This window comes from Amia ocellicauda, chromosome 16 (assembly GCF_036373705.1).
Source record: "Amia ocellicauda isolate fAmiCal2 chromosome 16, fAmiCal2.hap1, whole genome shotgun sequence".
Lineage (NCBI taxonomy): Eukaryota > Metazoa > Chordata > Actinopteri > Amiiformes > Amiidae > Amia > Amia ocellicauda.
Genome location: NC_089865.1, coordinates 14,538,426 through 14,554,219, shown reverse-complemented (window position 1 = coordinate 14,554,219; position 15,794 = coordinate 14,538,426). Strand labels below are relative to the sequence as shown.

Below are 15,794 nucleotides of genomic sequence, written 5' to 3'. Positions count from 1 at the left end.
CTCTTTTGCAGACCTTAAGAAAGCTACGTAGGCTTTCAAGGTTTCCACTCGGGCGCTAATGTTTCTGGTATGTGTTTTCAGTTCTTCGTTCAGTAAGCATGATTTATTTGAAAATTCTGTAACTTCCGGAGACTCAAATTGCTTGAGTTCTTTTATGATTCCTGCAATTGCTGCTAACTCATTTGCTACTGCCTGAAATAAATACAAACATTGCAAAATTAATAAAGTATATTTTACCATTATTCTGCAGTCACTCAATAGGTCGTAAAAACATTATGTAAAACTGTAAAAATTAAAATCAACAATTGTTAATCAACGGAGCACACTGGTATGACCTTTATACGAACAGAGATAAGAAAGACACACAGTCTTCTCAAATCTGTGCTGTAAAGTACTTGTTTTTTACAAGTCCACTGAACAAACAGCACAGACATCACTTTATAAGAAAGACTAGCAGCTCTGACTGTTAACATGTTGGGTTCACAGACAAGCTGGGGAAGCCTTATCTGACTTCAACCCCTCCTCGAATGTATTGGTGTACTACCCTGTAACAATTTTTAGTTGAGCTTTCACAGATTCATGTTCCAAAGCGTCACCTGTGCTTGAGACAAAAGATCCAAGTGTTTGTTTAGCACATCTTCAGACACCGCCAGGACTGACCCCGGCTCCAAGTTGCTGGAAAGATAAGTGCTGCAGTTCTGTACCCAGGCTGACACCTACAAAGATAAACTTACATTTAACACTATTAAAATTACTACTTCAAAAAGCAGAATTCATTTTAAACTGAATTTAAGATATGATCTAATCAAGCATATACTTTAGAAAGTATAGTAAGCCCAAGGGATTGCATTATATTACTTTAATAATACCACTTAGTATTAAAATTATGTCAACCCCTGATTAAATGCAATTGGATTATAATAGTCTTTTCTATTAAACATATGACCTATCACTTCCATGAATAAAGACTGAACGAATTAGGACTTACTAGGAATCTATATTGGAAAATATACAGGAACATATTGATTTCTGAAGAATTTCACTTCCAAATCCTTTAGATTTCAAAGCACCTTTTAAAGACAACTGGCTTCAGCGATAAATGTGTTTCTCAGGTAACCTTCCGCGCACAAACAATTAATTATAAAAGATAGCCGAGGAGTACAATTGATTATATTCAGTACTTCATAAATTGAAAAGCACCATGGTGGAAATAATTATATGTAGCTGGGAAATTATATTTGTACCTTGTCCACAAGATCTTCAAAGGGTGTTACAAGTTGCTGCCTCTTTACTGCGAGTTCTTTATGGGCATGACACTGACCGTTGAGTTGCTCCACCCTGTCCTGGATAAAGCCTAGCATCCTCTGGACTCCATTTACTGGAATCCTGCAAGAAGAATAGTACCAAGAATTGTAAGAAAGCTTTAGAAAGCAAAATAATAAGTATCTTAGAATTCCAGTATAGCAAGTTCATACACATCATATGCTGGTATAGCTCTGACTTCATCAGATTGCTTGTTTAGGATTGATGGGCAATAGTGCATTACAATACAAATTAAAATTCACCTCTGAGCGCTGACTTTGTTGAGAAAGACTTGCCCCCTCTGAAGAGGCTCTGCAGCCGCTTCCTTAACGCTCCTCTGCAGCTCCTCGTGCTTCCTGGCTAACTCAGGCAAACTTAGACATTGGGACTTCAGCCCCTGGATGCGGGTCTCAATGCCCCCCAGGACATCAAAAGCCTGTTGGTTTAGAAAATAACACATTGGTCTGTTCTCATGTAGGTATTTTTTCCCCTTCTTTTCACTATTTAACATGAAATTCAACAGCAGGTTTTCTGAATTAGATGAAATTTGTGTGATTGTTGAAGTTCTGAACAGATTCTTGTTAAAAAGATGAGTCAACACGAGTCCACATTGCTGGTCATTTAAAGCTCGAATTAGATCAGCGGTTTTGTTCTCCGATGTTCAGCTTGGATTCCATATCACTTGGCTACTGCTCCTACCTACTCTACTGTATAATGATGAAAAATAAACATTCAAACCATGAGGGATGCAAGTGCTTTTCAGTTTTTCTTCTGATGCTGTGCTGAAGACAGTGTTGGCTATGTGTCATTAACAGGGTTCTGTGAGACATCTTAGCACATGACACAATGATAGAAAATATTTTCAATTTTTCATTTGCCATATACAGAGCTCCATAGCTTATTTTAAACATTTTTAAATGGTTGTACATTTTCCATTTACTTAGTTAGAGATACGTTTGTTTGTTTGTTAGTTTAATTATATGATTCCTTTTAAACCTTGTCTACAAGTGGCTTTATATTTCAAGCACTAGTCTGAGGAAATATTCCACATATTGTGGATGGAAAAATGTTATAAATACAATTTAGAATAACTTGTTATTGTTATTGCTAACGGTTTGGCCAACATCATGAATCCCTGAATCCTACGTGCTCTACTATGATGCAATTATACAAACATTAAATGGCTACAGCCATTTTAAATCCCTGAACCAATGATCCAGTTAGTGCTATAATGTTAAGCTACACAAGATGGCAGTGTTCTCATAAAACATGCAAGGTAAAAAGCTATTCCATTCAAGCTGGCTTAGGCAAGCATGATTGATAGATATTATTATTATGATTATTATTATTATTAATAGTAACAGTAATAGTAGTAGCGCTCCAGCTTTTGAAAAACAATTGGAATGAAACATCAAAACTAATCAGGCACAGTGGTATTGTGAAGCATAAACATAGATTGACAGTTTTGAATATTTGTTTGCTAGTTTTCTAAAAAAAAAAAAAAAAGTGAACTTTGAATGTTCAGGTCTGACATTTTGGCCAATTATAAAACTTCCTCACTATTGTTCATGCTGTTTGTTATGATGATTTAAACTGGTGGTATACCTGAGTAATTGTTTTAACCTCTAAAAAAAGCAATACATGGATGAATTTGTTTTACCAGTATATCATGAAAATGTGTAGTTTTAGCAATTATAGTTAAATTATAGCCTATGTATCTTTAAAGTTTTTTTTGTTTTTTTTCTACACCGAGATATAAACAATACTGGAAATATGGTAAATAAAGACTAAGTTACAATAGGATGCATTACAAGCTGGATGGCCCCTGTACGAACATCTACCTTGTTGGCACTCCTGAAAAATGCATTCACTTCATGTAGGTGTGCTCGTCGCTCCAGCATTAGGTGCCAAAACTCCTCGTGAATTGCTTTTAATTTCTGACTGCGGTCCAACATGGGCTCCTTTTCTGTATGTTCTTCTGCCATCAGAATTTCAGAGGCTTGTGCCATCAGCCTCTGAACAGAAGAGATCCAGTCCTGCGAATGCAATTTGGTGAATTTAATAATGTATACCCAGAAGATGTGGGAGTGGAAATATGTCTTAAAATATTTCTGTGAGTGAATTAAAGCACCTTGCAATAATGAATCATCATAACACTCTCAAGGGTCTGTAAACTCTTCCCAAGCAACAGATGAAAACTGTGGAGCTCAAGCTGTTTATTGTTTACATTGTGTATACATTTTTTAAACTAAAAAACATTATGTTTTATGTTGCATTCACTTGCTATTTCAAGACAAAACACATTTCTAGTTCCTAGGCCTTTAAATCAGATTTTGCAGCATTTCATCTATCACTTAATGCCACAACCCACATTTCTAATATGTCTGCTTCTCATTGTAGAATTTAGAGATCACATCACACACAAAGCCTAAAGCCATGAATCCATTTGCTTTATCCAATGTGATAGGCCTGGTTTTAATTATGGGATATTATGTTCGTAACATAGGCTTTGAAAACCAAGATACAGATGAGCTTTAATTTAGGAGACTATATTAATGAGGAGAATTTATTCAGCACCTGCATGCAAAGATTGAAAACTAAATTAGAGAAGAGGATGCGAGAAATCGAGCGAAGATGCCAACCTTACACGGGAGCCTGGATTTAAAATCATCAAGGAGAACGTAAAGTACTCCAAATTATGAGAAAATGTAAAGCTGATATCTTTTTTTTTTAAATAAATTGTTTTATAACTTAAAAGCCCACACAGCAGCAATGTGAGTGTCAAGGGAGCCAAGACATTCTTCATCTGTATTTTTCAAAATACTTTTTTGTCTGAATTAAAATTGAACTTTGTTTATTTTATGCATAACAAGAACATTAATTTAAATTAAATGTGTTCAGCAAACTAAACCAATAAAAACAAAAAAATCTTTAATACCTTACAGCAAAGGTAGAAGTGGCTGTAATTAACAGCATGAAACGAACTAGAAAATTGCAGTTTAAATACAATTATACAAAAAACAAATAAAGCCTCAACGAAATTTAAAGTAATGCCTCTCTTTTAATGTACATTACTTAAAGGACCTTGTAGAGAAAGTGATGAACCATCAGGCACAGTGTTTGAAAGCCATCAAGTACCGTGTTTGCTTTGGTTGGCGGATGGACTGAAGGTTTGATTTGGTCTGGGTCTTGGCTTCTTTCATTAAAAGTGATTCTTTTACTTATCCATTATTTATTAATGAACATTCTCCATCCCATTTGAGCCCCATTTGCCAGTGGGATTTCCTTTTTGCTTTTAAGATACTTTCAAAACTACAAATCCTCATCCATGTGAAAACCGTTACCTTCGATGTCAGACATCTTACCTGAGCTTTTAACTCAAATTCTTTGTGCTCTTGAAGAAGCTCTTCGTTTTCCGAGAGAGTTGAACCGAGCTGATATTTTTCAAAGTACTTTTCAGCATTTTCCTTAAACCAGCGAGTTACCTAGAAAAAGTAATATAGAGAGGACAATAAAGACATTTTCAGATTTTAAAATATAATAACTAACATGCATTTTATGAGAATCAGAACATTTATGAATAAGGTAGCATTACAAGAAGATTGAGGATGGCAGGGAATACACTAATGCAATTGTGATGTTCAATATTACTTTGTATAAAGGCATATGCCAAATAAATAATATGTAAAGAAATCAGCAATTAGAAAAAGGTACAGTCCCATAACATGGTGTTGATCAATTTAACCCTCTCAATCTTTAGGAAGCTAAGGCTATATCAGATCAAAGTTCAACCGTGTGATTTCTTTTCCACACGCCAACAGTATATTAAACCACCGGGGGATATGATATTATTGTGAAAGAAGCAAACAGAAAGACACAGCCTACTTTAAAACAATAACCTCATGTAAGCAGGGCTTTTCTTTGTTTGCACAGCAGAAAAGCCATAAGCTCAGGTAAGCACAGTGTAGTACACCATTAAAAAATGCTTTAACCTTGATGCATCACATAAGCAGCTGTGACAGGGTGCAGACAGGGCTGCTCTGAGGATACTCAGTCACTGCTCTGCCTGCAATCAGGTGATTGTAGAGCAGCTGCACCTGTGTGTCCTTTTATTTAACTTGCTTCTCTATTTCCCCTCAGTGAGCAAAGAGAGGAAAGACACTGAGGAAAACCTTGAAAAGTGTTGAAAATCAATCAGCTGACAGCCCTTTCCTGGACTTTGTATCATAAATCAAGGAAATTATTTTGTGTTTCTCTTTTCACTTCAATTGTTACTGTTGCCAGCATTTCGCTCACTCCTCTGTGTCTGTTCCACGGCTGATAACACCACCAGGATTTTGCAACAGCCCAATACCTTCCACTCAGAACGATGACATTTGTAAGTATAAAGGATAAAGAATAATTTGGATATTAAGGAAATATGAATACTCTTTACTACAAAAAAGAACCTAAATATATGTGTATAGATAGTTCTTGTATTCTTATTTTTCTGCATCACCACGTTTAAATTGTAGATGTAGAGGTGTGAGATTACAGAAGTATTTCTCCTCACCCATACATTGCATATATTCCAATAACACACACATTCAGACTCACTTCCTGTTCCTGTTGGTCCCAGTGACAGATGTTAAGAATATGTTCTAGGTCAAGATGCTGCCGTTTCATCAGCTCGTCCACCTGTCTGCGTCTGTCCTGAAGCATCTCCATCAGGTTCTCCACCTTCAAGTAGCTGCTGCGAGCCCCACGCCATGCATCCTCGTTTATCATCGGATCATCCACTCGAAAGGTTTTGATGAAGTCCAGAAGCTCCTGGCTTTTGTTTAAAAGAGCCAGTGATTTTTCTAAAAGAACTGTAAGAGTTTAAACATACATGTTAAGGACTGTCAAAGAGAATTATGAACCCTGCCATTACTCAGCTCAAAAACAATATTGCTTTGAAATCACCCAGTTCATTATTTACACTTTATGTTATTTAACAGGCTATAAACAGGAAAGAAGTGTTGCTCACAGTGAGATAAGAACAAAGAGACAGGAGCCAAAAATATAAATATAGCAAAGTGATGACCTTATACAACGATAAAGCTTCTGGCAACATGCCATCTGCAAGCCCTTGAAAGACACCAACCACATACAGCCCTGACCTAACCCATAAAAGCGTTTATGGAAATGATTCCTTTCAGTTTGCTGACAACACATTCCATTATTCCAGGACATTGTCAATATGCTGTGAAGTGCACACGCATTAGTTCCTGATAGACATTTCTATTTGAGATACCTCATGATCACCATGCCTTAAGAGACTCCAGGACCCACTTTACTGGCTGGCTAAGCTTCATTTGATTTATTATAATCAAAATTGAATATGTCATTGAAGGAAAGAGTTTCCTGAAAGGATATTAAAACAAGTATTGTTCTGCTACAAACTTAAAGGCCATTTTAAAAGCCTACTTTTGCAAGGTCTATTGAAAAGTTCATGAAGAGATGCCACTCACATGGCCTACTTGCCTTTTTTCATATTCGTGTGCTTCTGAAGACACTCCTTCAAGCCATCAGCGCTGTGAAACTCCTGTGTGTGACGCTGGAATTCTTCTGCTTCGTCTATTTTTATGGCAAACTACAATAAAATAAATAAATAGATCAATTAATGTATAGGTTATGGCACAACCAATGTAACTATTGTAGCATGCCAGAGGGTAGTGTAGTGATGTGGTAAGACTGCTGTACTGCGACATGGGAAAACGGGGTTTGAGTCCCTGTCATAGCTGCTACCCCTGAAATCTTTACACTACAAAGTATCTATCTATATTTGATTTTTGTAAGATGATTGTCAATATTGTTTCTTTCATTCCAGGAGGTAAATATGGAACATCACATACAATCAGGCCAAAATAGTCATAAATTGGCCCGGCTCCAGTTCACAATTCTGCTGCTATATTACTGAATAGGACCAAAACTTCCACACACATTATCCCAGTACTAGCCTCTCTACACTGGTTGCCAGTTAATTTTAGAATTGATTTTAAAATTGTACTAATCACATAAAGAATTGCATGGTCTGGCACCTTCCTACATTGCTGAGATACTAACTCCCTATAAGATTACAAAACCACTCAGATCCTCTGGCCAGGGATTTTTAAGCCAGGGACTTTTGAACAGTTTACCTTTTAACGTTAGATCCTCTGAGTCGGTCTATGTTTTTAAATTGCAACTCAAAACTCATATTTTTTAACACTTGCATTTCCAAATGTATGAAACTGTTAAAAACAGTAGTTTTTTTTATTGCATTATTTTTTCTTTTATCTACTGCATCTGTCTTCCTCCGCTATTTTCATTATCTTTATTGTTTAACATTTTATATGTACTTTCTGATGGCACCTAGTCCTTTTTTAATATTTGTATTTCCTTACATATCTTTGTTTTAATCTGTTGTTGTTTTTTATTGATTGTGCAGCACTTTGTGCCTTGCACTCGATAAGTGCTATATAAATAAAGTTATTATTATTATCATAAACTTATCTTCCCTCCCTGCAGCACAGAATATTTGCTTTTCTCTGTGTATACAATACTGTTTGAACCAAAGCATGCTGACATTAATACCTAGCTATTACATAGTATTGAAAACATGAAAGTAGTATCTATGTTTCAGCAGGTTATGGAGGGCTTCTTGAATACAGCAAGTGCTCAACTCATTAGCAAAGATGGGAAGAGATGAAACCCTCTAGATAAAAAGCCAATTAGCCAAAGGTATTCTTATGTCAACTCCAGCAGATTTTCCAAGCCAAGTTTGTTGTTTCACAGAGCCTACTTTCTGTGGCTTTGATGTTCTCCGTTATTAACATTTCATCAAGCTTCCGTCAGCATGAAAAATTTCAGAGGCTTCTACACAAGCTGGCGTAGGTGAAACACTGGAGCTTGGATGGACAATTTACCTTTCCCTTTGCCTCATCTGTGCTTTGAGATGTTAACCCGTTCAAGGACAGGATTGAGCTTTGGAAAATGATCACAACAAAACAAAATACAACCAAATAAAGAAACAAAAAACAACATCAACAAACAAAAATTTCTGTCAGTACAACTAAACACAGAGATGTTGTTTAATATCAAGATTAGCTCAAATAAGACATTCAAAAGTGTCCTCCAGAAGGTGGTTTCTTCTCAGAGCTTCCACACTATGGTTCATACTGTTTGTTATGATTATTTAAAATTGTGATGTACTTGAGTTATTGTTTGATCCTGTAAGAAAAAGCAGTATGTGGATGAATTAGTTTTACCAGTATATAATGAAAATGAGCTCCAACAGGAAAGTCGGTATGAATATCTGCAAAATAAGTGAACTTGAATCTTGGATAATTCCAAATGAAATTGAAACTAACTGAAGATAGCAGTTGTGGTTAAGTTAGTAGACTTGTACTTCCATTAACTGCAAAGGAAATCCATTATATCATTAGTAACAGTCATCCTACTGCCAGCAGTAGAAGAAACCTTGATCCTGCTATCAACCTTAAAGACTGATGAGAGATTATGCTTTAAGACTCTGTAGTACAATCTAATCTATATATCATCTCAGAAGATGGACTCAACCGTATCAACGTCATTCCTCTCCTGTTCCACACAGCACAGGAGACCGCTGCTCGCTTCAACACTCAGTTGATAAAGGGAACCCCATTTCCAGACTCACCGATTTGTAAAATTGTAATCATACTTCCTTATCAGTGAAGAAATCATGAGCAATGACAGGAAATACTCCTCTGGCAGAACTACCATTAAACAATATATAAACAAACATTAAAGTAAGGCAAGAATATTACTTGCACATCTTAAAATTCATAAATACTATGCAAACAGAAGTTATAGCCATTTGGTACATTACGCAAAGGTTAAATTAATTAGTTAATTTGATTTAGAAAGAAAATGCTGGTGTACACTCAGGCTTTAGCTACACAGATTAAATAAGTAAATATTATTTGTATCAACAGCGCATGTGTCAAACAATAAATCTGGTGGTATATATAGGCAGTAAGTGCACAAGTGCTTACCTCCAAAGCGATGTCAAAGAACTCTGAGGCCAGATGTAAGAGGACCCTGCGCTTCTCCAGGTGGTCAGTTAAAGCACTCCAAGCTACACTGAGGGTCTTTGCCATAGCATCATATATGTCTTTATCATTCTCATTTTCCTCTGCTGTCTTGTCAGCTTCCTCCAACAGGCCCCACACACCTGTCTCATGTTTCTAATAAGCAAAAGGTACACTACATGAATGGCAAGATGCAGTACTTCATGCAGACTTTAACTTCAATAAAGTCTTAGCTGACATGTATAGCATTAATCACAAAACTATGTAGATACTAAATTAATCAAAATAATTGGAGAAATCTTTCATTTTAACAATTTTACCATTTGAATTTGCATGTTCAATATTGGAAGCTGAACTGTTAAGCTAAGGGGTATTCACATACAGTAATGAAAAAAGAATATCACATAGACACAGACAAATAAATGCATATATATTCCATGCATCTCTGGGGTCACCAGGGGATGTTATTGAAGTAATGAACTACACAAAGTATTAGCTTATGCAGGACAGTTATCCATTGAAAACCAACACAAATGTTAGCTTAATTTATGGCTATAACATAAAACATAAAGGTGACAATAAGAATTAAATTAAAAAGAGAGAAAGAATAAATGAACGAATGAGTGTAAAATACAGCAGAGATTATTCTTTGGTGGCATTTTCTTTTCAGAAAGTCAAAACATTTTAATCTAAATCAATAGTAAATTCTGATATTTTTATAGTTATATTATATTATAGTTTCAATATGTTGTACTTATCCTTCTCATGGTTATTTATATCCAGTGATACACATTATATGGAAAAGCATGTAAACAAAGAAATAAATAATTTAATGTCAACTGAAACCATTATGAAATCACAGAGTTTAATGCAGACACATGGAGCACATTGTAAGGGAGCAGTTAACTGTCATTGTGGTAAATCTGATCGTAGTGGGACTTGATATTACAAAGCTTCTTAAAGATTTAAACATACAGCTCCAACAAGGTTTTGGCATGTGTTACTCTTCACTACAGTATTTGGTTTGACCTTAACATATGGCTGCAATCAACATAATCAATGACTATTTTGAGAGCTTAATGTTTGAAGTCCTTTTAATTTAAGAAAATTAAATCCTTCTGATTTAACTTGAGGGAACCATAACACTAAAGTAAGCAAACTACACCGACACTGTTGCAGTATAATGCATATTGTTTCACTTAATTACCAGAAGACAATGTAATATTATATTATTTTCAAAGGTTTTGAGGTAAAGGGGCCTGGGAAATGTCTGTGTGTAGTACTCTCATCATTCTGTAATTTTTTGTAATATTATAATAACATCTTTTATCTCTTTATGCACACTCTGTTTATAGACCATAATTCTACGAGTTCCAAACCTTTTTAAAATTAAAGACATCATGGCACAGGAGATTTGTTTTATAAACATGTGTGCACTTTCAAGGAAATATAATGAAATATCTTAATCAACTCTGCTGAAGTGAGCTATGGTGTATCAAACACTGAAAATAAAACACTTTAACGACCTGCAGCTTCAACTCCAAAACTGTTAAAGGTTATAACATATAACTGGAGCCATCTGTTTTTCTGAAGAACACACAGAAATGAAGAAGAAGAAGAAGAAGAAGAAGAAGAAGAAGAAGAAGAAGAAGAAGAAGAAGAAGAAGAAGAAAAGCAGTCAATAAAACAATATTGAGTCTTGCCTGTTCACAATACATCACTAAAATATGTTTCACTGCAAATCACAAAAAACATAAAATGTCATTAAGATTTTTGGTGTAGCAGTGAATGTAATTGAAAATGATTATGTAAGGAATGTATATTTTTTACATAAACAAATTATAAAAATATAATGAGCACATGCAACAAGTATGAAGGAAAAAGATGCACCACTTCAATCTGCTTTTAAGTTATTTTCAGATTTTTCAGATATCCACTGAAAAATGTAATGAAATGAAAAACTAGGCCAGACCTGATGGGAAACTGTGATGCTGCATGACAACTAAGGCAAGGCATAAAACAAAAATAAAATACAGACAGTTCCAGGGAACAGATAATGTGATAAAGTGAAAATGCCACTTTTAAAAGGGACTGAATATAAACGATCCATTCAAGGCAAAATCATAAAAACTCTTTGCACAAGGACTAATGCAAGAAGACTCATGAATTGAGAAGGGATGATTCCCTGGTGCCAAGCCACATAAGTATACAGCAACACTGCCTTCATTCACTTATCAATTCAGGGGTTTTCCATTGCCCTTTTCACACTATCTAATTAGTACCTTGAGTTTTGCCATTAGTAGTTCATGTTCCCCAAGTAGCTTCTTGGTCTCATCTTGATTGCTTCCAATTTCCAGCAGGTTGGGTTCCGATTCAGCCAGTTGAAGTTGCACCAATGTGCCGCACTGCAGTCAAGAAAAACACAGGTGGGTAAGATACAGACACACACAATCAGTCTGCAGTATTATACATGTGACCCCTAACTCATGTAAGTGCATTGCAGGAGAAGAGGGTTGCCACTGATGACTACTCTTTATTAAAATAAAACAAAAAGCATTTGACATTTGCCCAGGTGGTCAAAGGTGAATTTTGCACTCCATTAACAGAACATAAAAATAGTAATTTGAGGTATCACTCTGGCTTAGGTGAGACAGACATCAAACAATCCTTAGCAAAGTGACATCTGATTGCAATTCTGACATTCTAAACACTAGCTTGCCCCTCTCGCTAGAACTGGCACACAATTTGACAAGCTTAAAAATTAAGCTTGTTATACAGCAATACAGACTGAGATATGATCTCAGGATAAACAGCGTAGCAATGCTTTCAAGGAGTGATTCAAGAAATGGACTTGAAAGATTTCAAATATATAAGTATATCTGAACAACTACTTTATACTTATATATCATATTTGATTTAAATAAATAAAAAAATAGAAAACAAAGAAGAAAGTGGAGTGTTTTTTGTTTTCCTGTAGAGCATGTGCTCCAGGACATTTAGCTGTGCTGCAGTTGATTTTTTTTTGCAAGTGTGTGTTGCCCTTTTACTCACCGCATGCTTCAAATTTCAGCATGTGAGGCATAGCGACTGACATTAAAGGGGCCACAGAATGTCACATTTTCAAAGTCCCCACACAAAATTATAGAACGCAAAACAAAAACTGCACACAAGGATACATATACATTTGCATATGGCATTCTCATGTAATATATACAAAATAAACAATATACTAATGAATAGAACATTCAGATCATTTATTTTAATATTGATATAGAATGACTGAGAAAGAAATGCTATTCTGTGCCTTAAACAAGCAACTTTTTATACTGATAAAAGCTAAATGGAAAAACACAGTGCCTTATTGATGTCTGAGAACAGTGAAAAAAAAAAGTGTACTGCTCACTCATGGCATCATTGACTGAAGATAAAGTTTATTTTCATCGGCAGCTGTAATCTGAGGAAATCAATGCAGTTTGATGATGCCGAGGTCACAGTACACTGGAAGAAAACTGATCTATATACTGTCATAGTCGTTTTACATTAGATTCATGGCATTCAAACTTCTACTTTTTTTTTTTAGAATAGGTATTGGTTTGCAATTTAAACATGCAAGATTATTAAAAAGGCATTTATAAAGGTTTGAAGCCTTTTGTGGTTTTCACTGCATTGTACTAATTATGTGAGTGAAATTGCACAATTTACAAATGTATATATACAAATGTACCTACCCATGAACTTAAACATAAACACAGTATATTGGCATATATACATACATGCACATATATGACATCTTCAACATGCCTTAAAGTTTCAAACGCCACTGTAAGGCAAAAGACAAATACCTTCAGAATTGCTACAATTATGCGTGAATCCCCAGCCTGAACAGCAACTGTACTGATTGTGGTTGTGGAAAGCTGACCTCCAGAGTCACCTTTGTTAGACATTGTCTTCTTTGTTCAGACTGTAAACAACAGAAGATACACAAAGCTTCAGACGGCCAGCCCGTTGTGCCCGTAATCCTGAGTTTATTCTCTGTGAAGTTCTTGCACAGTTTCCGTTCTCATGGACCACAAGTAGCTTGCTGCCTTTTGCAGGGGACCTAAAGTTGTGTTGACACCATCAGCATCAGGTCTTCTACACACAGTTGTATTCCAGTTCCTGGTTTAGACCATATAAACTACAGTAGTGGTGTTACACAAGACACCACCAGTAAAACGGTGTCCCCACTGAGAGCTGGCTTGAATGAATATACTACAGCAAACACAGAGTGGAAGTTGACAGAGTAAAGAACGGCGAGTTAAAAATAGAAATATCCACCAGGATTATCACTGTGCTGAAGGCCATTTGACACACCCCTAGTTTGGTTGCAGTGATCTGCATGCGCTCTCTCTCTCTCTCTCTTTTTCTATTTCTCTCTCTTTCTCCCCTTGTCCCACACATTGTCAGACCCAATTAACGCTGGGGTGGTTTCTGGCCCATGCACAAACCATAACCGAACACTGGAAAAGTCAATGATAAATTTTAAATAGCTTAATTATTTTTGTATAATCTAAACACAACTCCTCCAGGTCTCCAGTGAGGCGTTTAAAGACTTGCCACTAGTGTTTGTGTGTGCAAATGCCTGTTAGGAGAGTTCAGGCAATGTCTCAGTGGCTGCTTATAGATGTTTGCTTAGAAACCCCATACTAAACAAAATAGTTTTGCTATTAAGTCACCAAGAAAGCAATTGAATATACTTTCAAAAGTTCATTGTGCTTAAACTTGCATTCCTTCAGGAGTTTTACTTTCAATCCCATAGTTATTTTAAATATCTCTTTGGAGTGTTTGCCAACAAAGCCAACATGTGTAAGGAGAATTAACCTAATGAGAAACAGCTCAAATGTGCACAATTCAGCACAATGAAAGGAAGGCATCTGTCAGAGTATTGTGCTGCTTTAAGGCCATGGGAAATATTACAAGATTCCAGCTTCCTGGCGCATACCAAGGCAAAAGAAAAATGTGTAGTTCTTGTAGAAACAAGGCAAAAAGTATTGACCACATATAAGGAGTATTCTGAGTCGATTCACCACACGTTCACTTCTCAAGATTCAAGAACATGTCATACTACTGTAAAGTACTATATAGGCATGTAAAAGTGACATTAATTATGATCTAACGAGAAATACGATAAAGACCAATGAACTGGGCACCCCTGCTATAGGGAGAGAAGACAGGCAGACAGTCCGTCTCATATTATTTTGACTCATTTTAGTATTCATGTAGTTCAATGACGTGACATTTGCTCAAGTATTATTTATTTACTCATGCGTGTTTGATAGCTACAACATGTTCTGTGCAGAAAGGCTTTGCATATCAATTAAGCTGCAACAAGATCTCTCACTTTAGTAAGCTATAGAGTATGAATTTAATTATTACTGCATAGTGTTAAATCACCTACCAGCTGCAACATAAGGCTCATACAGCGGAGGCTAAAAAGTATTCAACATGTGGTTATAAGTGATGTCAATCTGCTGATTTACATATTTGACACATTTATAGGTTTTAAACATTGAATAGAGAGGAATTTAAAATTTAAAAATAATAGCTGAACAAAAAAATAAAAAAGTGGAGTATTTGTTTATAGATACAATTACAGATCAGTACCTATTTATAACCTAAATTATATATATTTAAAGAACACTGTTTCCAATTCCATCATTATGCTACCTATAAAACAAATAAACAAATAAACAAAGTCTTGACACTGCATCATATTTTAATCTCTAACATACTTTCTAAATGGTAGAAATACAGTAAACATAACTCGTCACTTGGAGTGCCCTTTACACAGAATGCATCAGCTGAATACCAATACTCTGCAATTGTGTGCTGCGTGAGAAAATGCAAGTGACAGCCTCAAGCTTAACTTAAACAGGAAGTAATACAAAATTGGATTTCCCCGTCTAACAAGTATAATTCATGATTTAGATAACAATGACCAGAATTAATTTATATTTCTTTCATTTTAAAAATAAATTCAAAAAGGCACTTAGTTTTCCATTCAACCAGATTTTAATTATCCCCAAAGTGATTGAAACCGAAATATTTATATCATACAATGTATAACTTATATGATATGTATCAGTATCTAAATGCATATATACACATTTTGATTAAGGTAAATAATAATCTACATATTACATCCAGTATTTCAGACAAGCTGTTTACGAACACTGTGAAAATCATAATTACCATATCGTATCTGTGTATCCATATGTGTACATTTTCATTAAAAAGGCTGGAATGATAGCTTTGCAATTCCAGCATATTGTTGGTTTTGTTTGTTTCTAAAGATTGAGCTGTCATTTTAGGTTTAATTCCCCGTTTCATATTGACATAAAATACATACATGCACATATACAGATCAAAATATGAAGTCAT

At 35.4% G+C, this 15,794-nt stretch overlaps 1 protein-coding gene across 1 annotated transcript in view; it reads right to left on the bottom strand.

Moving 5' to 3' along the window:
• Positions 1-13,762, bottom strand: part of ccdc141 (coiled-coil domain containing 141) — a 36,487-nt gene extending 22,725 nt beyond the window's left edge. The window contains exons 1-11 of the mRNA XM_066687873.1: positions 13,217-13,762; positions 11,657-11,779; positions 9,339-9,530; positions 6,808-6,916; positions 5,899-6,152; positions 4,668-4,787; positions 3,144-3,338; positions 1,566-1,738; positions 1,245-1,386; positions 597-716; positions 1-192 (exon numbers count right to left, since the gene is read on the bottom strand). Of these exons, the coding sequence (XP_066543970.1) occupies positions 1-192; positions 597-716; positions 1,245-1,386; positions 1,566-1,738; positions 3,144-3,338; positions 4,668-4,787; positions 5,899-6,152; positions 6,808-6,916; positions 9,339-9,530; positions 11,657-11,779; positions 13,217-13,318 (1,722 nt within the window). The 5' untranslated portion in view covers positions 13,319-13,762. The remainder of the gene's footprint in view (positions 193-596; positions 717-1,244; positions 1,387-1,565; positions 1,739-3,143; positions 3,339-4,667; positions 4,788-5,898; positions 6,153-6,807; positions 6,917-9,338; positions 9,531-11,656; positions 11,780-13,216) is intronic.
• Between the last annotated feature and the right edge of the window lie 2,032 nt (positions 13,763-15,794).